Below are 27,566 nucleotides of genomic sequence, written 5' to 3' on the forward strand. Positions count from 1 at the left end.
GGAACTATGAATATGATGTTTGGGTATCTGATGTAGTTCAGGCCTAAACGCCATGATCCCTGAGAACAATGGAATACAAACCGTTTTTTTCACCTCAAAAGACAGGTGATGAAAGAGATGGTCCTAATAGCTTCATCCCACCTCAAATACAGAGGATTTCAAATACATATCTATTTCTGATCTATAAGTGCATTTGCAATCAAGGTGAACACTCCTGCAGAGTGAAGTAAAAACAGACAAGGAGAAAACTGATGTATTCACAAATGGATACCAAGACTAAAGGACACGTCCCCGGTTGATGTCAGCATCTCTCACTCCTTCAGGAGTGATCACACTACCCTGACCAACATCAATTGTTGATGGGGTCCCAGAATTGGCAAATAGCAAATGATAATCTATAATACAGAAACCTTAGTAACTCTTCTCTCTCTGCCAGGTGAGGCAGGAAACCTCAGCCAAGTACCAAGGTAGAGACCTGTTCTCAGGAAGCAGTTAATGAAGATATCATCTGCTTATCATAAAACCCAAAGATATGCACACTTTTTAAGAGATTGTTTCGGAATGGTGCATTTCCCAGTGAGATAGATCCTAATGGGGCAATTTAAAACAGGGGTCATACACCATTTTTAATGTTTTTTATTAGGCATGGGATGAATTGCTGCCTGAAAAATGATTTCCATGGGGCTTTTTGTTTCATCCTCCTAATTGATTGTTGAAATGCGAATTTCAATGAAGAGTACAAGTAAGACATTTCAACTATCAGAAAAAAAGCAAGCTTTTCCTGAAGGATTTCAGAGTTGGATATTCTTTAAATTTTTATCTTTTTCTTTTAAACAGCAGATATTCATTGCCAACTTTCTTTACTATTAAGTTCACTCATATAGCACCTTCTACCTTGAAATCTGAAAGTGCTTTACAAGCTGTTAGAAAATTCAGTCCTACAGCCCTCTGGCTGTGTGTCCCCTGAGAATTTCTTACCATCTCTTGACTAAAAGCATTCATCTAAAGAGAAATTCTGAGGTAAAAATTCTGATACAATTTAGCAGTAGTTGTGTAGGCATGTGCCTGAGGATGGCTAGAAACAGCCTGATTATCAGAGCAGAATGGAATGAGGATATCTCCATCTTCAGAAAAGAAGTTTGCCAATTTGTGGCAAATGGCATCTGCGGTCCTTGAAGAGTCCCACTCTACAACTTCATTCCCTGACCTCACAAGATTTTGGAGAGGAGGTGATTCTCCCTAACTTACAAAGTGGTTTTATATTTGTTTTACTAAAAAGAGAATAAAATCATGATTTTCATTACACAGATAGCAGTTTGCTTGCCATGTAGGTTAGGCATACTACCAGCAGCTGAACTGAAGTTCTCAAATTCCCTATTCGAGCCTTCTCCATTTACACACACAAGTCAAAATATACATACATATGCACACAAATAAATAGCATCAGTGTTAGTTCTCTTATCCAATGACCATTTTACCCTAGAACTTGATGGAAACAAAGCTGTAACAGTAGCTTCACTAACTTTAACAGTTTAATCACCAGACAGACTCTAAAATACAGCTCTGTGGTTCTCACCTCCCCCACTGCTTTTTCAGATACAACACCAAATCCCCAAACTGCCCAAATGACAGAAGTGCTTCTCACCTGGTACCACTTGACAGTTGGTGTTACACCAGCAGGGTAAAACCCATCAATGTCTGGACATATGATCTTCTCATTAGCATACTCCATGTAGAACATCTGCTCAGCAGGTTTTATTGAATGGCTCACACAAGAGCCTTGGTCTTTTGTAACAACCTCCAAGGGAAAGGCAACTTTGCTGCAGTAGGTTGTGTTTCTAAGGACATAGGAAAATAGGGTTGATTAGACACGACTATCTTCCTCCTACAGCAGGATAATGAAATAAAGATCACATCTGCAATAATGAGTGTCATCATTTTGATGAGGCATATACAACCTTAGCTGGCTCATACATATGTGAAAGGAAGCACCAGAGATAGCCACACCACCTCAGAAAAGCCCATAAACATGACTAATAAGCAACACGAGCTCCCCTGCTGGCAAAGCAGATAATAGTGCCAAAGACACAAGGCACATGAGATAACACAAGGAAGATCAGAAAGCGCTCTTGTGCAGCTGCTATGTTCATTTTGTAGCACTCTTAGAGACACTTCTAATTTCCTAAAAGTCTGAATCTCATGAATCTTTGCCAAATTATCATGCAGTCAAAACACCACCCTTGCATTTGAAGCTATTTTTACTCTAGACATACAGACCACTTCTTAATGGTGAGTGCCTATGGATTTTGCCATGGGCTCAGCAATAACACCTTCATGGACATTTGTAGTTAGTGAGAAGAGGTGTGTTCGTTAATGCTTGCAAGGCTCCAAGCATTATTACAATGTAAATTTGCTCAGTGTTGAGTGGCCTTATAATTGTAACACTCTTTTCCCATTAACACTTTTCTCTCTACAGAATGATCCACCACTAACAGTGCGGTCCTCCTGCTTCCATGAAAGTCCTGAGATTAAAGAAGCTGTGCCACACAACCTACCTGAGCATGCACGTGTAATTCCCAGTGTCGTTGAGGAGAGCAGGCCAGAACCAAAGGGTGTCTTTCTCCTTACTGATTCGATTATCTGGGAGACGAAAGTTAATGGGCTCCTCCAGATCCCGGTCCTGCCCAATCCTGTACCAGATCAGGGTTAATCCAGCAGAATGGGCTGTGCTGTAGTTGTACTTCAAGAAGGTCTCAAAAAGTGGGCATTTGATCTTGGCAGGTTCCCCGTCATAAATCTGGATCTGTTTCATGGTGTCCACGCCCCAGTCATCACAGCGTTCTACAACCACGAAGAACAAAGCACCTTAGCTTGCAAAGCTACACGAGAAAAACAATTCTGCATCCATTCCCTACGTCCTTGGTCCTGCCTTCACCAAAGTGAGAGGCCAAAAAAATCCAGTGTTTTAAGGGAAAGCAAACTTGGCTTTCACAAAGCGTAGCGCCAATACTACGTTCAGCTCTTGAGAAGCTGTAAACACCTACCTTCTTTTGTACATTTCCTATACTTTTCCAAAGTATAATCCTGTTGGGAGATAGATACAGTAGGATACCGTTGTTACTAGGCTTCCCCTGAGAGCTCCAGGAGTGCTCAACCTTAAACTTTACAACAATAGGAAGACAAGCTGTGGGTGAAAACAATCCCAGAGGTGCCTGTCTGAACAGAGGTGCCTGAACTAGAGAAAACTGAACACTGCAGATATTAACCCACTCAGAGGTAGGGGCCATTGACCTGCTAGAGGAAGCTGGACTGGGGCATCTAGGAATGAGAACCGACTTCTCTGCTGTAGATTTGTGAGACCTTGTGCACATTATGCTAACAAACACTACCGATTGACATGTAGTGACTGTTCGTAGCAAAGTCTGGGAAGGGAGGCTGAGGGGGCAGGAAAACCAGCATGGAGGAGACAGCAGCAGGTTCACCTGGTGATCACCAAGTTGCCCCCAGCACATTCCCCAAGTGCCATCCAACAGGATGAACATAGCTTCAGGCAGATTCTGACTGACAGAAATAAAGCAGCAATAGAAAGCAGCTCTTTCGTGATTTTTTTTTCTCAGTATTTCTTTTTTAAATTGCTTCCAGTGAAGAGGATCAGAACAAACAGCAAACTCACCACTCATTTATCCCCCACACAAGCTCCTTTTCACCCTATTCCTCCCACCCAGAAGGATGCCCTGTCACAAAGAGGTATCATGCAAGCAAAACAAGGTGCCAGCTAACCTGAGAGCAGCCTGTACTGCCCATGGTGCCAGGGCAGAGTTGGCACAGCATTCTGCCCTCACACCCCCTGCAGCAACCAGGGCAGCCTGACATCTCAGAGTCCTGAATGAGTTCAACGGAAAGGGGTGCTGCCTGCAGCTGCCCCAGGAGAGACATCGCAGCACACAGCAGCCACTTCATAGACAGCATTGCAAAGCTTCTCTAGTTCGCAGATATTAGAGGAACTTGGACAGAGGGGAAAAAACAGAATACAATATGCTCTTTGAGCCCAATTCTTCTGAACTGACTTCACAGGCCCAAAGCAGGATTTCTGGCATTTTATCTTCCTTAAATAGACAGTGGGATGTAGCTTGGCCCCAAATTCATACTTAATTAAAACAAGCAAAGAGAAGACTTTGAGAAGACAGCCCCACAGCGCTTTAAGGCAGCCCCGCTAACTCATGTGGCTCAGTGATGGTTAGTCATGGGGAGGCATAATCTGGGCCAATAAGAATAGAAATGTTTTCTGGCTGTTTCATACATCATGTAAATGAAAAAAAACTGCACTGCTACTCCTGTGGTATTCGGACAAGAAGCAAAACAGACCGGGAGGAGGTAGCAAGACTAACAAGAGCTCAGGTATTAGGAAACCAAAACCCAAAGCACCGAGGAGTGCCGTAACCCATCACCTCAAACACACAGGTACTTCTTTCAAAACTAAACATCAGGAAGTATCACAGCTATTGCAGCCAGAGGCAAGGCTCATTTTGATCTCAAAATGAGCACTGGAAGCCTTACACCATGAGAAGGTCAACGGTCACCCATCACCACCACAGTAGAAACCAACTTGGAAACCAACTGGAACCAGTACGCTGGTTCACAATGATCAAGCTGATGGATTAGGTCAAGTTTCCATGGAGCAGTAAACAAGACAAATGAGCCTGCCACTGACTGCCTGTTAATTGCATGACAAACTTCTCATGGCTATTCACATTTGTTTTCATACAGAAAGCCTCTCCCTCCAAAAGGAACAAGGTCTCCCTGCAGACCTGCAGCTGTACATCAGAACACATGGGTTCTCCTTGCTGCACCTGACTCTGCAGTGTCCTCATGGGCTGAAAAAAAGGAAAATCATCCTCATTACTTCAAATGGCAAGGCTGGAAAGGAAGGAAACCATATAAAAAATTACAGTACTGAAATTCTTGGAGTAAAGATCAATGAATTTTGCAATCGTGACCAGCTCTTGCATTTTGCAAGAGTTCATAAATCAGCACTGTAAAGCTACTTACCCGTTCTAATGGAATGAGTAAATGAAAATAAAGTACACTGCTTTTGAGTAATGGGAAAAATGGGAAAAAAATACATCATTGTATGGGTCTTGTTTTTTCAGTTGAGGGAGGAAATAGGCTGCTGTCCTTTACTGTAACTAATACATGGGCATTTGGGGTTCAAGTGATCTCAGGAATGCCATCACATCACGCAGGTCACGTTTAGGTGTATCCCACAGCACACAGAGCAGTGCCATGACCCATTGCTCACGGCAGCGATGTCAAACAGCACAGGCTGAGGGATGGCTTTACGTGTAGACCAGGGCTACAAGTTGCAGTGCTCCACACAACTTCCCTCCACCCTGTGCCACGCTGTCCACAGTAGTGGTATTTCCATTTTGGGGCACCATAGTATTTTCTACCCTCTCTACTGTTTAACTCTCAATAGAAATTCAGAACCTATTTGCTGCTAGTGCAGTATGCGGATGCTTGGAGGTCAGCCTACACTGGAGATGGCTCAAAAGGTCAGGACTTCACACAGAACCTCAGCTCTCACTGATAAATATACATACACACTGATGTATCCTGACTCCAGTAATTGTAATAAAGAGAGCATCCTAGAAAGAATACGCAAGAAACACACAAGAGCTCTGATTACTGAAAGCAGTCAAAACTTGAACACTGCTGTGTCAGTCTGCACCCACTCACATTTATCCTTACTAGCTAGGCCTAGGAAGCGAGTTTCTTCTCTCCTGAAGTGTTTCCTACACTTACTAAGCTGCTGGGGTTAAGAGCAGCTCTCGATTAAATCAAGTGGGAGCAGCACTCACACTGACTTCAGCACTTCACTTGACAAATGGAAACCTAGCAAACTGAGGGGCAAACATGTAGGTGAATCAAAAGTTAGCTCCAAGTGCCTTCCTTGCTTGGAAGGTGTGCTGCAGCTCTGTCTCATGGGGATATATCAACTGCCATACAGCAGCCTCTCCTGTTAGAGAAACTCTGAGCTGTCCCATTTTTAACTCTGGTGCTTAAACATCAGGCTTCCCAAAACAGACTCCTCTTCAAAAGCCAAAGAAGGCAGCTTCTCCAGATGCAAGGTGGAAAATGAAAGGAGAGAAAGCTAATGATGTTGCTTGGCTCCACAGAGGTGAGCACACTTCTGGAACCCTTTCTAACCTTTAACTTTTTGCACCCATTTACTCCTTGGGAGCACGCATCTCAGAAGGGAGCATTTCAGTTAGACCTGCAGCACCTATTAGAAGTGCTCATGCGAATAAAACTGGTGCAATTACTTGGATTTTCAAGGGGAGACAAACTACTGAACCTGTGGATAAAAAAAAAGTAAATCCACACCAAGAAGTGCTATCCCTTTTCTCTGTTCAGCAGTTCTGGGCAGCCATCTCAAGCATACTCACAGTACCTCACACTTAACAGAAAATTCTCTAGCAATGAACTCTACCAGCTCCACACCACCCCCACCCCATCTCTCCCTGTCCCTTCCCTGGGGCTACAAACTAAAGGCTTCCACCAGTTCTTTCTTCACAGAAGTTGTAAAGAGCCACTCTGACGACAGGGCATTCATCATGCCTGCACTAATTACCCCACCACCTGCCAAATCAGTCTCTAATCTGCGGGAGGGGGGCCAGTCCCACCTGCAGAGCAGGGCTGCCACTTGGGTGATGTTATTCCCCCTCACAGCAGGAAAGGATGGGACTGCAGCACCCCACAGCTTTCCACCTTCTTTTGCAGTATTACCTTCAGGCAAAGCTGATCCAAGCTCACCTCTGTGCGTGGAGGGCAGCCAAACCAGCGGTTAGCTTGACACAAGCGTCAGCATCAATGAGGCAGAAAGCTCGTCCAGGAAAGCAATTAAGTGAGAATTAATCATTACCACCTTAAAAAAAATAAAAAGCCTCCCCCACCCTCTTTCAGGCGCACAGCAGTTTGCAGTGAGGGGGAAGCAGGGGAAATCAGGCTGAATGGAGGAGCTGCACTCAGAGCATGGGAGGTGCCAGCTGTGGCCAGCTGCCACACGTGGGAGCTCTTTCTACGCGGACACGTGCCAAGAGCACCCACACTTCCACTGGGTCTGCAGTTTTGCTTTCACACACACATCCTGCACTACAGCATCGCACAGTGGCACACTCCACTATAGTGGTTAGTTCCACAGCTGAGAAATACAGCAGTGTAGCAGGACAGCAGTTCCCACTTGGCTCATACCCCTACCTGATGGTGCAACGCAGTGCAGGGAGGGTGGCACAGAGCAAAACAAATGAGAGTATCTCCGAGCACACTGAAATCAGTGGGAACTGGAAGGGCTCATGTTAGCCACATCTCCCACTGTTCATCTGGCACTGCCGTAGTGCCCTCACGGAAGCATCTCCACAGGGTGCTGTGGATGGAGCAGCATCTCTCTCCAAATGCTCATCATTTCAACAGGCAGAACAATCAAGAAAAGAAGGAAGAAAGAAGACTTTCTGGTATATAGCACTCAACTTTTCCAGAAGCACTTGAACAGTGCGTTTCACTTCAGATTCTGTCAGCCTGGCTCAAAGAGAAGCAATCAATCTGCAACAGAGCCCACAGCACCTGACTTGGAGCATCCTGACCCAGACATGCACAGTCTGTAACACAAGGAGAGGTGGTTGTTTGTCTTAGAGCAGGCTCAGAGCTGATGAACAAGAGCTTTATCTGTGATTAAAGCTGTGCTTACTGAATGTGGCAGAGTATTTTGGTTACCTCCAGCAACTGAGCACAAAAAAAACAAAGTGCTCGACTTTCTCTAGCAATCTTGACATGTTTTCCTGGAGGAAATCCATGAGATCAAAACAATAAAGGTAGGAGTATGAACTGCTTCAAAGCCTGAAAGAGAAGAGGAGCAAATAGCTACTTTCCATCTCACTTCATTGAGGAAATTGCTGCGTGAAGCAAAGTAGAGCACCACAGGAGGAAAGAGAAAGGAAACAGAACAGCCTGTTGCAAAGTTATCCATAGGAAAAGCAGCATGAAGAGGTGTCTGCTTGTTTAATGCCATGATAAAGCTGTATACAAGCCGGTAGGGTTTTTTTCCACGGATGGGACATGGGCTGGGACTTCAGGTCCAAGCTCAGCTTCTGGCTCTGCCATGGACTTGTGGAATTAAAGCTGTGCAGCCTCACTGCAGCACTTAGCCTGGCTCTTGGGTGCCTCCCATCCTGTTTATAATACAGTAAAAGATACTGCACTGTGACTGCAAAAGTGACCACCCAACACTCCCAGCTCCAAGTGAGCTTTCTTCCGTGCATTTTCGTACTTCTGTGCAGTAAGGTGAGCCATCTGCACAAGATTTGTCCCTCACAACCCCCTGCAGCCAAGCAGCAGAAGCAAGCTCTTCTCTGCTCTCCTGGCACAGCTCTGGCTGTGCAGAGGGAAGCTGAAGGCTGCTGTTATGCATCCTTACCCTGCACACCTCTGTTCCACAGGGTTTGTCTCCACTTCAGGTCCATACAACCTCAGTATCACATCACTTCATGCACACAGGTACCATAAAATTCCGTAACTGCAATAACTCAGACTGGTATGTATAGTTATAAAATCACATCCTGAATTAGGACAGCTAGGAGCTGAGATGGAAGAGTAGGAGGAAGTCAGGAAATCCCAAGAGAAGACAGTGGGGGAGGGATTTAGTCTCTTTAGAAGACAATAATGCAGTTTAATCTATTTTTCTTTTGACTTTACGCACTAAAATAAACTCCTCAGCTTCTGGGGCTGTCACAAATCATAAGGAAAATAAGGCCACTGGAACCCCATCAGTAGAATAAGAGCAATATAGTAATAATCCTGAGGAGCTGCACAGTGCTTCCCATCTTCAAAGTATTTTACAGACAGTAATTTATTAATCTGCAAATTTCCCCTGGCCACTAGTAACTGCTCTGCCTCTGTTCAGTGCACAGATGGGAGCTCAAAAGCTGGTGCAGGAGGGGAGCAGGAGGCAGCATCAACCTCCTGAGCCAGACCAGGGCTGTTGGCTGCTCAAAGCCACGGCTGCCCATGTTAGCCTATGCAGGATTTGACCCCATGCTGGGCTCACCCTGCCTGATAACCCTAGAGCAGCTTTCGGAGGAATTTCCTAAGCAAGAGGGTGCTTCCTGAAGGAAGGATTATAGATGCACTCCAGTTATCTGTTAAATCAGTATCTAACACAGACCAGCTGTGTATGAGTACAAAGGGGTAAATTGTTTTGTATTCATGTTGGATGTCATACTTTTTGACTGGCTTAAAAATATGCAAAACCAGTGTATATCTGCATCACACTAACGATGTTAAATAAGTCATTACAAAACCAAAATTTGTTTCGCTGGGTTTTGCCATTCTTTCTTTGGCTATTAAAACACCTGGGTCATTAAGCATCCTGCTACAGAGGCACAGAGATATGACAAGAAAAGCAGAAGACCCTGAATATCACTGCAAAACATCCCAAGGATCACACTGAAGGAACTCAAACCCAGGAACTGCAGATCACACATACTTTCAAGACCAGAAAAGAAGTGCCCATACAACACAAGCAAGCAACAGACTCAGGCATCCAGCTGAAGCAGCAAAGCTTCCCAAAACGCTTCTATCCCAGACTGCCACTACCTTCGCCACCTCCCCTTCCACTCTTCCCAAGCAGATCATGCCCTCACACAAACCCAACCCACATCATTAGTGTGGAGCTGAGCCCCAGCTAACTGAGCCTGTAGAAGTGCCAAGGCACAGCTGATACCCTTACATATAGAGACAGCTCCTATCCACTACAACATCCTGAAGATGGGCACCAAGGTACCTGAAAAGCTTCAGTCAAACGCACCTTAAATATCCCAGGAGCCGGTGCTGTGGTACAAGCACTCCATCTGGAGCTGTGTGGTGCTTGGAGAGCAGTTCATGTTCCCTCCTGAAGTTCTACTATCCTGGCCCCAAGAATAGACAGACCAAATTCTGTACCACTATCAGAGCACAACCAGCCTCCCACCAACTATTTGTGGCTTTGCAGGGGTGAAATGGACTTCAGCCTCAAACCACACAGTGTAAGAGAGAGAAGCCCTCCATCCAAACAAACAGCCCTGCAAGCGCAGCAGCAGAAACAGTGCACGTTTTGACAGCCCAAAGTAGTTTACAGCACGTGTAAAGCAAAAAGCAAAGCCTGCACCATCCACAGACATCTAGAAAATTAAACACACACACTAAGTGCTTTAACTGGACATGTCTCATGCATCACACCTTGATGCTTACATCCTTGTAGCACTCTTCAAGGGCTCTAACCCGAATGATAACAGAGCTGAACCAGGTGAGCAGCCTTAGGGCAAGCCAGACAAAAGCCTTCAGCCTCTGCACCACAGTACCTACTGTGAATTCACCTACAATCATTCAGGAAGGTACAAGATTATAATCGTCCAACAACTTCATCAGCTCAGGATGCTTTAACTGCTCCTTTGCCAGCGCTGCAGAGGGACAAGCACTCCCAGGAGACCTGCTCAAACCCCAGGGCTCTTTCCAAACCTTGTTCCCTCAAAGCCATGGCTTGTTCTTTCTCCCCTCCCTCCCCCTTGCCTTCTGCAGATCGTGCTGTCTCCTTCCTCCCCCGAGGAGGAAGCCCGGAGCCGAGGCACACACAATCTGCCTCTTCACCAGCACCCAGCTGACTGCGTGCCAGGGGAGCCGCGAGCATGACAGCATATTTCCTGTCAGGAAAGTGACTCAGTGAGATGGCTGCAAGAGCTCCTCTTACCCAAGAAGTTCCCCTCTCCCCTCACGTTGCTGAGACATGAGTCAGAAGCTGAGAGCCAGAACTTCAAGCCCCTTCCAGAGCCACAAATGAACGGCGAATTTTGGGTTTAAACCCAGGACCTGCCTGTAACTCGGTGACAAGGTACTGCCACATGCCTGTTTTTTTTCCCCTTCCACACTGGGAATGACAATGCTGACCAAGCAGAGGGCTCAGATTTGCAAAAGCACTGTTACTCAGAGGCTGGGCTGACTGCTTACGTACTCACGCTGCGTTCACAGCCACTGCGTGTGAGCATTACACAACCCCTGCAGACAACCCACGTGCATGTGCACTTTGCCAAGGCTCTCCACACACAGCCATTTCACCCAGGAACCACGCGAGCACGCCAGAGGTGCTGCAGCCAGCTTTCCTCCACCGCCCTCAGCCCTGCAAACAAGCATCACAAGCACTTACCAGAGCTGCTGCCCAGGGGCACCGCACACAGCATCACCAGCAGCACGGCACCGACCATCTTCATCCTGCAAAGCACACCAAGGGCTCTGGTTATTTCACAACATTTCAACTCCACAGGCATTTAAAAAAACAAAACAAAACAAAAAAAAAATCTGAGCATGTGTGTTTATTCCTCCGCCCACTCATAGATCCTTTAGTTCCTGTACTTTTTTGTTTGTTTTTCTGTCTTTCATTAAGAAATTCGCAGCAGTGTTGTCCTGCCTGCAGGCAGCCCAAGAGGTGACAGCTCGGAAGAGGACTCTGAGCTCCCTGACTCAAGTCACTGGAACTGAACACGAGCAGTAAACTTGCTGCTTGCCTGTCACATACAGCAGGGTACAAATCCTAAGCTTTGACTCCAGAAACAGAGGTCCTATGCCGAGACCTCATTCTGCCAGTGCACATGCTCACTGTTCAGAAAAAGTGCAGGAAGTGCTGAAGCACATTTGTGCCAAACACAGCTCTGTGCAGCCAACGCCTACACTGTACGAGCCTGCAGTCCATGCACTGCTGCCCAGGGAGCAGCCAGCTGCGTGACCCAAGCCCTGCAGAGCCCCCACGATGAGGTTGATCCATATCCCATCCAATGCTTCCTGAGCACAAGCAACAAGTCCCAGATTCAATACGTGCTTCAGCAGTGACCCAAACCAGCATTTGTGCTTTCAGTGCAGCACCCACAGGCAGGCAGAAAACCCCCAGCTTCTCAGCTCCTGCTGCAGAGTACAGATCCCTGTAATTTGAGATAAATGTACATTGCCAGTTCCACTTGCCACGTGCTCTGGAATTTAGCATTTGGCTCTCAGAGCCGTTCACTCATTAGATTAAAGCTTCCCCATGTTTCTAGGTTTTCCAGGACGCAACTTCAGCTGCTACTCATGAAAGCTGACATTTATTAGATGCTCTCATTGATGGAGCAAAGGTACTGTTGGATCACAAAAGGAGAATAGATGGTTAAAAGGATGAACCTGAAACAGCTAAGCTCAGCCAGGCAGAGCAGTAACGAGCACTATGCCAGTGACAGGATCATGCTCCCGGGGTGACAGGGAACCTGCTGCATCCATGTGCTGCAAGGTGAGGAGGTGAACCACTCTTAAACATGTTCATCTTAAGCCTCTGTGTAATGCGTGCATTACGGAGAAGGAACTCAAGCACAGGCAGAGAGCAGATAAGATGCACAGACTGCCCATACTAACAAATGTAAGCCACTCAAAGCCCAGCAGCAGTTATTTAATCCTTCCCTTCCAGTGAATTTGAAAAGCATTTCTACAGTGTTTTCCCTGGGTTGGGTTCATCTCTAAAAGACAAAGAGAATCTGGAGCAAACCTGCTCTTCCCCACACAGGGGGCTGTGCTAGAACCCCACAAGCAGCAGGGGTGGCTGGGAGCTGGTCATCCTCTCTCCTTCACCCAAACTCAAGTGGCCTTCCCTGCTGCCACCTACAACCACCAACACATAGGAAGGAACTAAGATTAAGGTCATCTACCCTTGGGAGGTCTCTAGAAAAGGTAAAACATTTCTCCATCATCAGACTGCGGAGAGAGAACCAGCATGCTGCACCTTGGTGGGAGTTCAGTAATTTTGGGAATTCAGATGCTGGAACAGAGGGAGCACAGACTTGGGAGGGGGTCATTTCCTTAACGGATTTCTCATGGTCCACTCTCCATTTGCCATTAGATCAATGAACAGTGTGTTCTAGCTCACCCTTTTTTCCACTTTTTCCCTCCTGTGTTTTGCACAAATATGTCTGAACTCAGCCCTGACACAAGCAGGAACAGCTATTGACTTTGCAGTTCCACTCATTTACAGCAAGGCCATTCCCATGGCCTGAGGCCAAAATAAACTCAATTCCACTCAGTGATACCTAAGCTCTGCAGTGAGCTAATATTTACCTCTGTTAACTGCTCCAAAGAGTAAGTAGTATCAGAACCACTGGGGCTTCATTCCCACAATCAATGTATCTAAGATCTCCACATTGTGAGAGCAATTCTTGGTTCTTGTTCTATCCAGCCATAAACAGCAGGATTTACTTTTGTTCATTCCAGCCTCTTCAGAGTAGATCTTATCAGTGAGGAGACACTGAGAGCTTGCCAGATCACAGTGATCCCCCTATTACTGGAAGGGACTCCTTGACTGCTCTGACAGCTCCGAAGGGTGGGAAGGGCAGCAGAAGCATCCCCTCAATGCTGCCTACACTGTGATGCTGTGATTTAGACAGCCCAAAAATCTGCTATTTGCCCCAAAAACACGTTTCCAGTCATCTGGTCGCATTTCTCAGAAGGATGTGACTCCTCCAGTGACACCAGGAAAAAGAACATTGCACCCATTCCGCTGCAGATGGAGGTGGGTTTTGTAATGCTGGAACACAATGCCACAGCACGATAACTCACCCGCTCTTACCAGGAAGAGAAGAATTTTCTCAGCCTTTTCCAGCAACCTGCTTCTTTGTTTCATGACACCAGAGAGCATGTTGTAGTTCTGCCAGTACATGACACAACCGCTGCCCGCTGAACTTGTTGCAACACCCGCATCTCTGGCTGCAATCGGAGGAATCAGAGGTTGGGGAGTGCAAACCTCAGCCTGCACAGAAAGGGCTCCCCCAGCCACATCCACCTATCCACACCTATCCCCCAGCCACATCCACAAGACCTTACCCCTAGCAGGCAAAAAAACCACATACAAAGTGAATGCCAGACAGAGCTAGGAGTAAATCAGTGAGCAGAGGAGCATACAGCTAGGAGATCACACCCAGGCAGACAGCAGGTAATCAGAGCTGCCAGGAGAAAGCTGGAGAGCTCAGATACAACGCCAGCAATCCGAGAGCTTCTCAGGAGACCAATACACTGTGAAGTGTTCTTAATCCCTCCATAAATTAACATTTTAATAATAATTCATAGAGCAGTAGAGGAAAACAGTTCATCACTGCCATTAATAGAGTTCTCAATGAACTTACTTGATGCTTTCATTTTGTTTTGAATTAGAGTTTGTTGGGGTTTTTTTGGTTTGTTTGTTTCTGAGCACTTTCTTCCTCCAACTTTGACCAAGCATTTACCAGGGAACACGGGCATGGCAGGGTCTCCTGCTCCCAAAGGCTGAGGTGGTGGGAAGCTTTAGGTTTTCATTTGATACTGGCTAGGAATGGGCCTGATGATGCAAAAAACATGCATATTTCCATATAAGTCATCTTTGTTCAAATACTATTCTTGTTGCCCTTAGCAGTACAGACTCAGCAAAACCTCAGTGCTTCCCAAGCAATTGCAAATATCAAGATCAGTATCAAATAATTAATGAAGAGAACTTCCCTCAAAGCAGTCACTGTACACTTATTCTCAAAGACAACCATACTAATCCTTCAGAACAGTGTCACAATTTACAAGAAATTGCCTTTGTCCCTTCAGCCACGGGCACCTGGAGAGCTCTGACAGGTTCTCTGCTGCTCACCAGAGTCACATTACTGTGCGCAGAACAAAGGCACCCTTCAAAACACGGTCACTAAGTGCTCTGGCTGAAAGGGCATCTAAAATAAAGCAGTTGTGGGAAGAGGAAAACAAAGACTGCTCCCACTATTTGAAAATGGTTATACATTAATTACTGTAGGAAATTTTTCATTAAGGCCCTCTAAGTCAGATGGATTCAAGAGCACAGGGGTAGCTCTAAGAAAAGGGATGCTGACAAGGGGAGACATTGGTTGACACTGACTTTGGAGTCACTTTGCTTCTAACAACACGTGCCTGAGACAGGAAATCTTTTGGTCAGATGCTACCAGGACTTTAAAGCATGCACTGCAAGAGCTCTGCTTGCAGGCAGGTTGAGAGTGATTTGCTGCAAAACCCAGTAGCATGCAGGAGTGAGGCACAGCTCCTCTGCTCCGTGGCACCATGTTTTCTTGGTGCCTGCATCTCCACACTGTGCTGGAAAAGGTGGCTTGATGCACTTACTGGGTTTTCTTATGCAGAAGATAAATGCATAGTCAAAACACATTTAAAGAATCCCAAAGGCAGTCAAAGGGCAGCCAGAGAAAAGCAATGACAGGGTAAAAAAAAAAAACAAAAAAAAAAAACACAACCACTAAGTGGGAAAAGGCCCTTCAGCCTTCCAGGAAATGCTCGTGCTTTTCAGTCCATGCAGGACCAAGTCAGACAATAGGGGGAATTACTGTAGCATAAATCTCAATGCCACTTAGCTGAGACTCGCATAGTTCCCACTGCTCCTCCTGGGGCACCGAGCAGCATCACTCCTGCTGCACTCCTGTCTTGCTGTGGATCTGTCAATCCTTGGGAAACCCCTCTCAAGCAATGCAACTGAACCTCAGCCAGCTCCTAGGACCAGCTGGGAACATTACATCAAGGTGATGACCAGCTGTCAGGCATCCATTGCCCACACCCCACCTAGGATTCTATACTCTACAGCCATCCCCACATAAACTATGCTGTGTTGTTACTCAGAGCAGCCTCATGTGCTTTTTTCCCAGTAACCTTGTGAGGCTGCAATGTGGGGCAGCCAACCCAGTGGAAAGCTATTAGAGATGCTAGGAAAAATTTCTTCCTAGAAAGAGCAGTGAGGCATTGGCACAGGCTGCCCAGGGAAGCATTCAAGATCTGTGGAGACATAGTGCTATGGGACATGGTGCTGGTTGGAATGTATGCTCTTACAAGGTCTTTTCCAACCTGTAAGACTATCCAGTTCTGTGATTCTAAGCTGGATCTTCCTACCCAAAGCTAACTGAGAGGCATCCAAGGGGAAGGAAGGGTTTTGTTTTCTCCTGCACATCATCCTAAAGCCCTTCTGTTTGAGGAGACACAATCCTCTCAGGGTTTCACCCTGCTCTTAAGGATAACCCTTGAAGAAAGATGTAATAGCCTCAGGAAACATCTTTTTCTTCTGCTGTTACTGATGATAAACACAGCTGCTCAGAGATGAAATGGAAAACAGAGGTGCATAGCTCTAAGGGTCACAGAGGGAGATAGGGATAGAGAACAACCAGAGAACCCATGATCTCTTATTGACATGTAGCTGCCATTTCCCAGAGCCCTTCTTACTCAAGAGAATCAAAGTCAATAGGCACAATTCAGAGGAAGTGGCTATTTCTCCTCCCTTAAGAGAAAAAAAGGGGGAAAAAAAAGTAACCTATACAAGTGGAGAGGAGTGGAGAGGGTTTAAAGGCATCTGAGGAACGGTAGCAAGCCCTCTTTTTAGTCCTCACAGAGTCCTCTCAGGGCTCAGCAAAGCAGAAATGCTGCAGATTCTGCATGCTGCTCTGCTGGAGCCCAGGCTGCTGCCCATCAGACTCCAGCAGCTGCTTAGGAGGCAGAGCACATTGCACCTCATACATTTAAAATAAACCAGCTCAAAAACCCGTCACCTCCCTGAAATACATGTGCACCTGAACAAGGCAAACAGCTGTGACTGTCACCCACAGATCCGTGCAGGATGCAAAAAGTGGACACGCAGAGCTGTGGCTATGAAATCAAACAGCATGCATTACTAATGCATGCAGGCAGGCCACGGAACAGTTCAAACACCAGCCTACAAGAGCACTTCTGCGCTCAGGCAAAAGGTATCCAGCCAAGATATTCTATTTTTTAAGTCTGAAAAGACAGAGAATGAAAAGCTTCCAACAGAGCTTCAAAGAGAGCTAAGACCTTCCATAAAGTCAGACACAATGCTTCTATTTTGGATGGCGGTGTTACAGTGAAAAAAAGAGTGCTGTGAAATACCCTTGGACTGCCCCAGAAGAAAATAAACCAACAAATAAGTCTTCATATAGAATAAAAACAGAAAACTTTAACCAACATGGCTAACAGACCTGAGAGAGCTGAAGGAATCCAGAGCAAGGTTCATCCCTCACTGGAAGAGCCCTGATGAGCTCTTAAATAGGAGCTAGAGACATCTGAGAATGAACATTGAATTTATAAATTCTTCCCTTTCACTTTTCTAACGGCTTTTAGAGTAGGCAGCTTCACTGCCTTCCCTAAGAGGATATCCCTCTCTCCGCACAGATACAGTAGCACATCACAACAATGATCCCAAGTTCATCCAGCCCAAAACCCAGAGCACAACTCAGACCTGGGAGGGTTCAGCATCTGGGCTGACTGCCGCCCACAGGAGCAGCCTAGCACTCCTAGACTCAAAGCAGCTCTCCCAGGAGGGCTGCATTCTAAGAACAGCAAGCACCTCCATGCAGCCCTTCCACCACAACAGCCTCTGCTGAGCACTTACTGCATCAAACACTCAGTATCAAAAAACGCTCACTCCCTAAGTTCAAGGACTTACTGCCAAACACATTATCAGCTTCCACTTTGTCTCATTCCTCTATATCACTCCTTACTCTGGGATGGCTGCTCTGCTCCAGCATCCTTTGCATCTCATTGCCACACAGCAACCAAAGACCCCAAGTGCCCTACAGCACAGGATCACAACACCTGGCTTCCTTTCCCAAGTGCTCCTTTTTTTTTTTTGGGTAATCACTGTAAAACCTCCTTGCAGTTTGCAACGCCTCCACTGCTGCAGACAGGCTTACCCATGCTGCTGCCAGAAAATGAAGATCTGATCTCTACCTACACCATTGAGAAAGCCTTTCCTCAGGTGACCCCAGTTATCTTGGCATGAGAGAGATGTTCAAGGGTAAAAGCAAGCCAGCTGAGCTTTTCTTCTACAAATTGAGGCCACACAGTGTTTCCACACCTGGCATTTCTATTAATCAGGTTAATTTAATCACATTTGGCCTTACGAGGGGAAAAAAAAATGAAAAAAAATAACACAAACAAGAATAGATGAAGATGCTTAATTCCCTCTCCAGATCATACAGGCTGTTTTAGAGTGTGCTTGACACATCACTCTGCAGCAGACCTTAAAGCAACAGAAAAATGAACAGCAAAGGAACTGGAAACATGGCAGCACCCCACATGCAGCCCTTCCAGCCCCCCTCAGGCCTCCTTCCCACCACCCACTTGTCCTCCTGGCAATGAGCAGCACAGCTTGCTTCTGCATTCTTGCATTGCTATGTTCTGCGAAGGGATGAGACAAACCTCATGCAGACAGAAACAAAGGAGCAGAAGAGAAACAGAACTGGATAACCACCCTCCCCCCCCATCTCCCATGTGTCACATTCGCCACCTAGGCCTCTAACTCCACTTTCTACAACCATGAGCTTGCTCCTCTGCAGGGGTCTTGCTCGGGCTCTGTCTGAACTGATACTTTGGACACAGTTCTCTGTTTAACCTTCAAACAACAGCATCCTGCATTTTCACATCCAGGAGCCTTCTCTGAGGTGTGCTCTGTGACCTGCAGCACCCACAGAGGGCTGCAAGGGACCTGCAGGCAGCAGGAAGCTGCCACTGTCATCAGTATTAATTATTTGTGGAGAGTGGGCAGTGAATTCACTCTCCAGCTGCGTGACAAACAAAAGGCAATATATGCACTGCTGACATTTGTAAAGGCTACAAGGAGCAGCGACAAGAGGAAGTACCGCTACACGGTAGTACTCAGCTGCGAAGGACCAAGTACCTGAGAAGTTTCCAGTGTGTTCACTGACCCCAGCCCTGGACTGGTTCATCTCTGCGAGGTGATCACTGAGTGCCTGCAGAAAGCTGGGTTTCCCTCTCACTCTTTGATACTTGTTGACAAGACAGTCATAAAATCATAGCTATAGAATCACTGAGGAAAAGACCACTAAGATCAACGAGTCCAACCCATCACACCATGCCCACTAACCACGTCCCTCAGTGCCACATCTCCACAGCTCCTGAACATCTCCAGGGATGGTGACTCCACCACCTTCCTGTGCACCTGGTAGGCAAGGAAAGAAAAGCTTTTTCCTTTTTATAAAAGGGAAAACAACTCCAAATGTAGCTACAACCTGTGCCATTCAATGGGTCCTAAGTGCCAGGGAGGCTCACCCTCCCGTTATCCAGATCCTCCTTGTAAATAAGGGCTGGGAGGTGGTTGTGCTCAGAGGAGAAGAAGGAACAGATATTTCTCAACACAACTGACAAAATTATTTGCATTAGAGAGGATTTTACAGCTCTCTCTTTCAAAATAAATATTTTCTACAGATTTCCAGAGTTTGAATCGACAAGTTACTGATAGGTTTGTGTAAGAGGGGCCCTGGATGTTACTGTGCTGAGATGGAGGTATGGTTATTTTTCTTCTGGTATCTGGTGAGGTTTGCTTTTTGTAACAGAGCTTGCTGCAGGGAAAAAAATATATGTAACCAGAATTTGGTGCTCCTGCCACTGCCATTTGCTGTGCTCCTCTTTGTCTTCACGGCTGAAGTGTTTTAAGCAGTCTATTAGTTTAGCACACCAGTAAGAGTTTCTGGTTAATCTACACGAAACCTACAGAGGCATCCATCACCAGCTGAAGTGTGTGAAAAATTGCAGAGCCTCCCCGATAATCAGGCATGGCAGCATACAAATGGCTGTCCCCTGAACCAAACACACCAGCAGAGGCTCCTGAAATCCGTGCCTCCGTTTCCCCAGCCACATTTATAACAGTCTCTCCTCAGCCTGTGCCACAGCTGTGCATCTTAATGTCCCTAAAAAGCTTAGAGATGCTGAGATGAAAGATGACTTCAGAGCAAAGAACAGATTAACTCCCCAAGCTCAGAAGCCACTGGAGCTGATGGGGATAGATGTACCACACACCCACCACATAAAACTTGAGCTTGTGTCTGTCTTAAATAATAAGTAGTTAAGCAGCAGTTACCTTTGAAGTACTCATCTTCAGGTGGGAGCCCCACAGCAGGAAACACAGAAATGCAATATTCCACCATGGAAAACAGTTGCCTTTACAGAATAAAGCCCCACCTTTTCCCACAGAATTTGGTTCCTCATTTCATAGGAACACAACAGAGCTGTTCAGGTTTATCAAACACTGTGACAAGAACATGGCAAAACGTCATTCGAAAAGCTATTTCCATTTCTGTTTGTTTTTAAATGATTAAAAAATCCAGTTTAAATATTGCAAGGATTTTTTTTTTTAATTGAGTGAGATAAGTTCTGGCTTCTTTCCGAATGGAAGGCAAACCCCAAAATGCTACTGCAGATCAAACAGATGGGAGCTTTTTCACTCTGCAGAAGTCTCATCCCCTTGCACTCAGATTAACTGTAAATAGCTCATTATTTACAAGTAGGACAAAAGGTAAAATGAGAAAGAAAGGCAATTGCAACCACAAATAACAGACAGAATAAGGGGGGAAAAAAGAAGAAAAGAAAAAAAGTAAAGACTCCTTCCAAGCAAAAAGCATCATGTCTTTCTCAGCAAGCAACTTAACTGCTACAAATACATAGCTAAACAGCTCCACTGCATCCTGTCAGCACTAAGGATAAACATTTAGGTCATAGCTTTGCAAGCTCTACTCAAAAGTTGTCTGAACAGATGAGAATCATTCCCTGAATACCTGAATATACCACAGGAGCAGACAGGATCAGGCCTAAGAGAGGTGAGATGTTCCATGACACTTGTGTGCCAGTCACGCAAGGGATTAAGCAAAACTGGGAGGAAAGAAAAACAAAGGAAAACCATCCAAACCACACAGCAGCTTTCCTAGTCATACACCCGTATTGCAACTCCGTAAGTCCTCTTCTAATTCTGGGAACACCTCTGCTTACTCAAGCTGAACAGACTTCTGAAGTTCTTGTGCAAGTGCACGGTCGCACTGTTTTTCATATAAGCATGGAGGCTGAGAAGTGCAAACGCTGCTCCGAAAGTAATGCACCCATTTATTTCAACGGAAACTACTAAAGAACGCAGTAACACTGTTTCACAGAGCACCCCTCTCAGCTACAAAACACAGCTCCCACCATGAGCTGTGCATTTTAGCCCGCTGTGAACAAGAGCCAGCCTGGCACAAAAGTAAAAATGTGCACCAGTGGAGGTGACCCACTGTTTCCCAGCTGCTATGTCAGCGTCGTTGCTAGGAAAATGTTGCCCGTGGAGTCCAACACTCACCGTGCTGTCACCCACTGGTTGGTCTCCATAAGCGTTCAGCAAGTGCTGATGAATACAGATGGGTACCATTTTTTCCCCATGGAGGAATTCTATCGCACACCTTTGCTTCATACACATTTCCACATCAGACGTTAAGGACAGGCATAATTTTTCCCACTTTTCTGATATGAGAAGAAAGTGAAGCTCGGGCTCTCTCACACATCCCTCTCTTTCTCTCACACTCTCTCAGACTTCTATCTTTAGCCAGCTATCCATGCTGCAATTTTCTTAAAACTGTAATTGGATAATCTTGCAGGCTCCAGGGAAACCCTTTGTCAAGAGGAATTCCTGGAGAGATAGCCCCTATTTGATGAAATCGAGAGCTGCTGAATTAACAAAGGTCTGACAGATGTGATTCTCTGGTCATAGTAGATATCTTGTTTTACCAGCAACTATTTTTAAGGAATCCTATAACAAGTTGGACTCCTCAGTAATCCTTACGGGTCCCTTCCAACTTGGGATATTCTGTTTCTGTGTATGTATTTCTATGAAATATGTATACTTGTACATTCACGTCCCAAAAAGATGACTGAGAAACATGAGATGAGTACTTCTGCTTTGCAGATGCATTGGAAGAGGAGGGGAGAGGAGGAGAAATCCTGAAATACCTCCCCAAGCAAGAAGCTGTTCTGTTCAAGCTTTGTGGTGACCCAATCTCAGCCACCATTCTGCTGACGGCACAGCACAGTATCACAAACTGCAGAAAGAGGGAAAACCCCAGCACACAGGGGTTGAGCAAGATCAGCTCGAGCGTAGAAAACAGCTCTAAGCTCTGCTTCCCTCCTGCCCTGCAGCTGGAGGAGCACCAGAACTCACCCACTGGGTACAGAGTGCTGCTCCTGGGCACACAGACCATCCATGGGCTGTGGTGTGAGGAAGGGAGCAATGTCTGAACTGCGAGCTCTGCTGCAAAAAGTGTTTCAGCTCCCAGATATCACAGCACTGCTCACAGATTTCAGCTTACACTGGCTTTTCTATACCTCTATTTTTATTCCCAAAGCATTCCCTGTTGCTGTATGATGAAAAGAAAGATCGGACAAACAGCAAGAATGCTGTGAGCAGTCTGAATACACTCACATGCTGGCTAAAATCTTCTGCCTACCTTGCTGATGCAAGAGAACCAAGCTGGGCACCCCTCGGCCATGCTGCCAGCTGCAGCAGCCATCTCTGTCTCAAGTTTTATCAAGTCAGAGTCCTGCTGCACAGGGAGGACATTCAACAACAGTGGGGAACCCAAAACAGATGGGAAAAGACATATGAGGTGAGTGCCTGCCAAAATAGCCAACACAAAATCCAAACATAATAAGCAAGAGGAAAGAATAAAGAAAAATAATCCTTGTCTCTTGTTCTGAAGGAGCAAAATGCTTCATCCCTGTTGCTGACATCTGGCCTAGAAGGCACAGAGCAGGGACATGCTCCCTCTGCCTCCTCCTTCCTATACAAAAGATTTCAGAGCATAATACTACAGCACCACAAAGGCATTCTCTATACCTCCATGCTGCCAGGCTCCATCCAATTCCTAAGCCTTACTTAACTCCATATTCCTTCAGGCACTCCAGGGCAGGGTGACTTCACCCAGGGCACTGCTCCAGCCCAGCCCTACTTAGGGCTCATCCTCGCTGCACACTCACATGCAGAGCACCTGCACTGAAATCTGCAAGAAGGGAGCCCAGAGGCATTCAGACACAAGCTTTCCTGCACAGACTCTTGGAGGGATTAGGCATGGACAGACCTGAGTAAGCACTTCCCACACGAGATACAGACACTTGGAATCTGAGCTACATCCAGCAACATGCAAAGAAATTCACAGGGCTGCATGCATGAACACCTGCTCTCTGCTTGCACAGTGGCACTGCGTCAGCAGCTCAACGTGCTCCATCTCCACACAGCAGCTTCCACCTTCACACATCACGTTTCCACCACCCCAAGTACTCACAACCCCATTCTCCAAACGTGACATTATCCTGCACCTTTAACCTTTCAGAAACAGAGTGAAGGCTCTTATAGAGAAGGAGATGTGAGCAACAGGAACAACTCCACATTTGCTTTCAGATGTGTGGAACATCTGGGTTCCAAGGCTCACCCCTGAGCTCCCCCTCCCTCCTCACCAGACAGTGGGAGCAGAAATCAGAGCAAGTCCCAGCACCAAAGTCTTTGGGCTGCAGTGATGCCCTCCCCAAGCAAACAGGAGAAGCATCTCCTGCATGGAACACAATTCAGCATGTAAATCTTCTGGAGCTGCCAAAAGCAACCTATTATAAATGGCCTTCTACGTTGTGAGATATGGACTCTCCACAGCATGGTTAATAAATAATACTCTGATCTCTGTGTATGGAATTGTAAGTTCAGTGACAGTTCTGCTTATCCAAGAGAGGACACAGCTAAAAGATGGACTGTCAGGAAAACAGTACTTTCAAATGATAGAGCGAATATTAAAAAATAGAATAATAATAATAAAAAGGAGCTTGCTGCAATCTCTCAAATCCAGAAATAAAAAGCCTTTCCTATGACAACAAAACTAAATGCACTTAATAAGAAAAGAAGATCCACAAAAGAAAGCAGGGCTTTTTCTTTGGTCTGTGCATTATAACCAGCTATTCACAAAGCAGAGAACGAGACAGAACGATGCCTGTGAGCATGCATTTATTATCTGGTTTTCGGTGCAAAGCCCTGTGCTCAGGATCCCGTGGTGCTGAGCGCTGCACACAGCCCAAGCAATAAGCCCAGCAGTGTACCGAGGGACGCAGCACTCACACAGCACAGGGCTGGAGCACTGATGGATCCTCTCTGAGCCGTTTCCACGGCCTCGCTCAGGGCACAGCTGACCGCAAGCACACGTGCTGCCGGCACTCACACCGCTCTCCTGGACGCGTCTCTTCCACTTTATTTCCCCCGCTACGGCTTCAATCTGTCCCCTTTCCTCTCCCCCCTCGCGTTCTAGCATCAAGCTCACCCATTCGAAACGCAGACGAAAAATAAAGTTGAATCCATCAGCGCCTGCAGCGCTCGGAATGCCCAAAAGTCCCCGGTCCAAAGGCGACCACTTCAGCACCGCTCCGCGCTCCGGGCAGCGGCCGCAGCAGCAGCAGCATCCACAGGGGCACCGCCGCGCTCCCGCAGCATCCACTCCGGCCGCGCTCACCCGTGGGAAGCGCGGTGTCCCGGGGAGGCATCGGGACCCCGCAGCTCTCCCCGCGCGGGGACGGCTCCGAGCGAAGCGGCACCTCGGGCTCCCCAGCATCTTCCCCACCGAAGCTGAAATATTTCCATTTTCTTTTTTTCTCTTTTTTTTTTTTTTTCCTTCTTATTTTCATATTTCGGTATTTCCCTGCAGGGTTGGCCGCGGATGGCGGACCGCGACCTCACGCCCAACGCAGCCTCCTCCTCAAACTTTCCCTGCGAATGGGGCAAGTTCACGACCGGGCCGAACCGGGCCACCCTTCCCTTCCCGCTGCTCCTCCTGCGCGTTCCCCCCACGCGAGCTCCGCGCCTCACCTGGCCACGCGGAGGGCTCGCACAGCCGCGTCCCCCGCACCGCTCGTTCTCCTTCTCCTCGGCGGCCCACGGCCGCACGGCCCCGCCCCGCCCCGTCCCTCTCGCCGCTCGCGGGGTCCCGCTGCCGGGGGAGGAGGCGGGGGACACGGCCGCGCGTGGGGCATGGCTCCCTCTCCTGGCCCGAGCTGCTCGAAGAAGAGTCCAGCCTCGTCCCTTTGCCTCCTGCACCTTAGGTATTTACAGATGTGGATCAGATCCTCTGAGTCTTCTTTTTTTCCAGGCTGAACAGACCCAGGTCCCTCAGCCTTTCTTCATAAAAGAGGTGCTCCAGGCCCTTTATCATCTTTGCAGCCATCTACTGGACTCTTTCAAGGAGATTCCTGTCTTTTTTGTAATGGAGAGCCCAGAACTGGACACAGTACACCAGATGAGGCCTCACCAGGGCAGAAGAGAGTTCAAATGTTTGAACTTTGGCAGTTCAGGGCTGTGTCCATTGCCCTGTGCTGCCCCTTCCATGTCCACATTTCCCTAACACCCCACAACCCTCCCCTCACTCAGCTCCATGCCATTCCCTCCAGCCCTGTTGTTGGCACTGTCACACAACTGCAGGGCTCCCTGTGAGCAGCTACAGGCTGCCATGAGGTCTCCCCTCAGTCTGCACTCCTCTGTGCCGTGACAAACCACAGGAACTCAACCACTCCTCACACATCTTTCCCTCCAGACCCCTTCCCCAAACTCATAGCCTTCCTTTGGACACTAATAGTTTTGTGTCCTTCTTACACTGTGGTACCCAAAACTGCATCCAGGCAGAGCAGAGCAGCTGGCAATGCTGGGTCAGGTGCTTGGCCTGGAAAACATGGATCCAAGTATTTCTCACAAGATGTCTTCAGGATAGATAATATATATTGTTAACCACTAAAGCAGCATCAGCTTTCTGTTCCAGAAGGTATTTCAGAGTGTGCTCATTGTTATGTCTTTCAGTGGTAGTGCAGAAGTGCCCTTACTGGGCAGGGAGGTGAGCTCTCCTTCCTCTCTGTCTGGCCAGGACACTCTCCCATCCTGCCAGGGGGTGACCTGGCTGTGTTCATGCTTCTGTCACCTTTTGGCAGCCTGACAGCAGAGCAGGATGTCTGGACACGAAGCCTTTGGTGCTGGGGAAACTTCTTTCCCTTCACAATGCTGCAGCACTTTTCAGCAGTGTTGACTACAGCGTTGTTTTCAGGTTGGACAGAGTTCAGGACTTCCGTCATTATCCCCAGGACATGGCTCCAGAATATCCAGAAGACATTTCATTCCATCTGCAGAAGCTTCCCTGCAGCAGCCCATGCTGGGGAGCAGGATTTGGCCACTTTTTGCAGCCTGGCATGGACGTCACTGTGTTCCCCTTGAGGCCAAAGGGGGATCACTGCAGGCACACTGACTGAAAAGAAGGACTGGTTCTCAGCCCACCTCACTCATCACCCTAATTTTCCGCACCTTGAGGATCAATGGCTGTATGTAAACGAGCTGCAATGTGAGGCAAGAGAAGTTCTTCCTCCTCCACCTTACTACCCTCTGCTTTTCAGGGCCCTGGCACAGCAAGATTAGGCAGAATGTTTCTTGTCTAAGCGGCTTGCTTGTCCAGTGGTGAACATGAGAAACTGCCTACTTGGCATGTGCTTAGAGTCAGCTCTACTTAAGCCATCTCTCAACCAAAACCAACCCAAGATTACAAAGCAGTGCTCTATGTAGACTGATGTACCCCACTTTTAGTGGATCAGTCCTTGTTTTTCTCCATGCTACCTGCACAGCTCCAGGATCCAAGCTATCCTCTCTGCAGCTACTTTAGGTATCCATACACTCAGCTGCGTTACTGAATTTAGCAAAAACTGGAATAGCCAGGCACATTTTGTGAGCTGCCTTTTCCAGCATACTTCCAGAGAAATATGCGCCTAAGATCTTTTGTTGAAACAAGACAGTCCACTTTTCTCACAGAAGATGAAATCACAAAAGGATTGCATATTTTAGTCGTGATTTTTAATGCAGCCGTGGGAGTAACTCAGCTGCTCCAATGATTGCTTGAAGAATTAAATAATAATAATAATAATGCTACCTTCTTCTGTGCAATATATTCCATCCACAGATAGAGATCTGGGATAGGACGTGTTGTTATTCTCATTTAAGAAGATCCAGACACTGTTGCAATACTAGTAATGCAGGTTAGCAGTCACTCACGCATACACCCTAAGAAATTCACACCACTCCAAAATCCTAGCATAGCTCCATCAGTGAAAATAGGGTTTTCACCTCAATGTCATCAATTTCCTTGGATGTTGACGGGAAGCTAGAATTCAACATTAGATATCCTTGAACAGATCATGAGTTCAAATCCAAATTCCCATATATTATTCTAAGGCTACACTTGATAGCAAAGCCCCAAATCACACCTGCTTACCGTGTTTTCAAAAGAAATGGTTCACTCTTTTTGCATATAGATTTAAAAAAAAAAAAAAAAAGCAATTTCCTACTGTGGAATGAGGGTAATATTGCTCACTTGGGCTCAGCGCTGTCATAAGGATTATTTTTGTATTGCTGTTATTCTCTCAGCCTTTCTCTGTGTTTGCGCATGCTATTTCTGTGCAGGTTAAAATGCAACACAGTTACACCCCGGAGTGAATTATACTACAGTTTGAAGAGCAATTCAGTAAATAGAAAACATTTTTGAGCACAAAAGTAAAGCAGCGTTGTGCTACAATTTTGGATCAGGGAGCAAAGAGTAACATTACTAGGTGAAGCCACAGCAGGGGACTTAAATAGCAGAGGAATGTGCTGTTTT

At 46.7% G+C, this 27,566-nt stretch overlaps 1 protein-coding gene across 3 annotated transcripts in view; it reads right to left on the reverse strand.

The window, feature by feature from the left end:
• The window catches only part of IL1RAP (interleukin 1 receptor accessory protein), a 41,345-nt gene extending 16,478 nt beyond the window's left edge, over positions 1–24,867 (reverse strand). For all 3 annotated transcript variants that reach the window (XM_065748570.1, XM_065748568.1, XM_065748569.1), the window contains exons 1-4: positions 24,752–24,867; positions 11,231–11,295; positions 2,556–2,841; positions 1,646–1,838 (exon numbers count right to left, since the gene is read on the reverse strand). In XM_065748570.1, coding sequence (XP_065604642.1) covers positions 1,646–1,838; positions 2,556–2,841; positions 11,231–11,294 — 543 coding nt within the window. In that variant the 5' untranslated portion in view covers position 11,295; positions 24,752–24,867. The remainder of the gene's footprint in view (positions 1–1,645; positions 1,839–2,555; positions 2,842–11,230; positions 11,296–24,751) is intronic.
• Between the last annotated feature and the right edge of the window lie 2,699 nt (positions 24,868–27,566).

The sequence above is a fragment of the Cyrtonyx montezumae genome, unplaced genomic scaffold, assembly GCF_038088225.1.
Source record: "Cyrtonyx montezumae isolate F1298 unplaced genomic scaffold, pur_monq_1.0 scaffold_5, whole genome shotgun sequence".
Taxonomy (NCBI): domain Eukaryota; kingdom Metazoa; phylum Chordata; class Aves; order Galliformes; family Odontophoridae; genus Cyrtonyx; species Cyrtonyx montezumae.